Source organism: Aspergillus glaucus (assembly GCF_001890805.1).
Source record: "Aspergillus glaucus CBS 516.65 unplaced genomic scaffold ASPGLscaffold_63, whole genome shotgun sequence".
Lineage (NCBI taxonomy): Eukaryota > Fungi > Ascomycota > Eurotiomycetes > Eurotiales > Aspergillaceae > Aspergillus > Aspergillus glaucus.
Window position 1 is genome coordinate 1 of NW_019170515.1, and position 2,743 is coordinate 2,743.

The 2,743-nt window shown below is 45.2% G+C and overlaps 1 protein-coding gene across 1 annotated transcript; it reads right to left on the bottom strand.

Annotated features, from left to right (window-relative positions):
• Positions 1-54: 54 nt before the first annotated feature.
• On the bottom strand, positions 55-938 carry ASPGLDRAFT_40813 (uncharacterized protein; the record flags this gene model as incomplete). The annotated part of the gene is made up of 3 exons (XM_022545277.1): positions 55-226; positions 334-783; positions 847-938. 3 exons carry the CDS (start codon positions 936-938, stop codon positions 55-57), a joined length of 714 nt encoding a protein of 237 aa, XP_022395120.1.
• Positions 939-2,743: the final 1,805 nt, after the last annotated feature.

The window sequence follows — 2,743 nt, forward strand, 5'->3', positions numbered from 1 at the left end:
TTTTTTTTTTTTTTTTTTTTTTGAAAACTATCCTATCACCTGCCAATTCCAAGCTCAACCAATCAATTCACAAGGGTCCCCATTTGCATCATAGTCTTGCACGTATATAGGATTGTCATTTTGGATGTAAACCTTCATGGTCGCTCCTCCTTCGTCCTTAGGATCCCAGGTCACCGAAACCTTCCCTCGGTGGCCAACAGTAGACAAACTTGCAGTATATGGCTTACTGTGGATGTTTTCCTCAGACACATTTTCGTTGACCAAGTATTCTTTAATTTTTTTTTATATCCCACTGAAGATTGGGTGGCTGAGTGCACAATATAGGCCACTGACTGTGTCGTGTAGTCAGCCAGGACAAGATTGCGTTCCATTCGGTCAATGATTTTCTGCTGCGTATGCTGCTCATTCTCCATTGTGATACCTGATCCTGATTTCTGGGGGAAGTGACCAATGGTAACACTGCGTCCATCCACAACCACAAGAACAGTGCAGCCATAGATTTCAGTCGCTCCATAGCTAACAGCCTTGGTTGGGTCCAATGTAAAATGTTCAACATTGCCCACAGTCAACTTCTTCTTGGCTTTAAGCCACAGACTCTCCAAATGTGACTGTGTTGTTGTTTCAAGAACTGGCTCGGGCTTTTGTTGCCCTTGGTGCGGACTTAGGTCACAGGCGTTAGTGCAGTCTCCCTTTTTTCCCTTTCTGAGCTTTTGGAAAAGGGTTCTGAATCCTCGAGCTTCCAGGGTACGGTGCAACTGCAAATCTCTGCTGCTGAGAGATGATCTAGGAAGGTCAGACAAAATTTGTCTTCCTGTGCAATTGTGTAGTATAGGACCGGGAACTCACAGTGGGACCGGTGTGGTGAGCACTTGCGCTGCAAGAAGCAGAACCACCAGCAGAGTTCCAAGGAGGAACTTCAATATGCATTGACCTTTCATGGTGGTATGGTGGATCTTGGATGGTGTTAAATAACAAAATAAGAGTTCAGAGACTTCTGGTGGCTTACTTAGATGGGATGAAAAGAAAGAAGGACAGTAAGTATACCATAATTTATATGGTTGTACCCGATATGTCTTGCCGGGGGTGGGTTGTTTCATCAGAATTGGTCTTGTCTTCATGGTAGCATCGCGTTGGCAGCAAGAAGCCCTAGAAGGCAGTATCTGAACATGTCTGCAATGGGGCGACACGGCCGAGCTGCGAATTTATATTCCCATACAAAATGACAGTTAGTATATCTCGAGTTCAACATTGTTTAGGATCATATTAGGCTATTCAAACATATAAGTATAGTCACGCGGATATAATCAGTAGTTTGCGAATAGATATATATCTAAAAAAAAAAAAAAAAAAAAAAAAAATTGCCAGGCTTGAAATACAGTATAATCTAACTAGCTAGTAACGCCGAGCGCGCAAAAGCAAGCTTTGAAGGGAAGACAACAATTTACAGGGACTAATGAGATTGATTTATAAAAATCATTAGGGTTCTAACGGGCTCTTATACTACATAAGATCCAATATTTTCGATAAGAGAGATATGATAGGGCAGAGGTAATGGATATTATTATCTTTTCAGAGGTGGTTCTAAATGCTTTTCATTACAGAACATAAACCAGAAACATCGAAGCTGATTTTTGAGTTTGATAATGACCGAGCGGCCAATATCGCCATACTGCTCGGCCTAGCACTCAATGGCCGCGATCACCCATGCGAATTCTACGACCAAACTCATCGGATTCAGCAGTGCTTCAACTGCCAAGCATATGGCCACATAGCCCGAAACTGCAAGCAACCTACCTCATGCGCATACTGCGCACAAAATCACTCCTCTCAGGACTGTCCTACAGCAAGAGACCGTGCCAAGGCCCTGTGTGCAGTCTGCCAAAAACAGAACACTAAGCAAAGTGAGAAGACTTCAGAGGATCACTTTGCCTTTGACCGCGTCCGCAGCTGTCCAGCTCGTGTGGAATGAGTGGAGATTGCACGTCATAACAGAGCAAATGGACATGGATGGTATGAGAGTGCTCCAGTCTCTCTTGGCTTTGTAGGCCTCTCAGGGGAGGAACAAGGCCAAGACCCCACCCCTGCAGAAGCTGCAGAGCACCACACTCAACGCCATGGCCCAGGCCGACCCAGAAAGAGCAATAAAAGACCTCGCACAGAAGATGAACTTGAACTAAACAGCGTTATGACGGATACCCAACCAGAAAATGAGATGAACACCCAGACCCAGACTCTGCAGCTCAGGGAGGGCCCTCACCAGCAGTCTAGAGCAAGAGCTCTTAGTGTCCCAAATACTGACGCTGCTCCAAGAGTACTCAGACAGACTCAAAACTGATGCAAAAGCTATAATCAGCAGCATGGTCAAGAGTCTGATGATGAGCAAAGCCAGTATCACTCCAATGAAGACCCAATGGAGGAAGAACTGTAATCAATAATGGATATTAAATGAATTCAAATCCTGCAGGCCAACTGCTGGAAATCATGTGAGAAGGTGATGATACACCTCTTTGGTGAGAAAGAGGTGCGCAACCTAGAGATCCTGGCTATCCAGGAGCCCTATATCAACAGATACACAGACCAAGTGAGTCCTGGCCCTGATGGGATACCAAATCTGACACTACATCACACTCTAGCCATCCCGGCCTTCCTGTGACGGCTCAACGACCAGGCAAACAGTGCCAACATGCCAAAAGATGCCATACAAGCAATATGGACAAACAAGGGCTCAAGCCGCATCGCACAA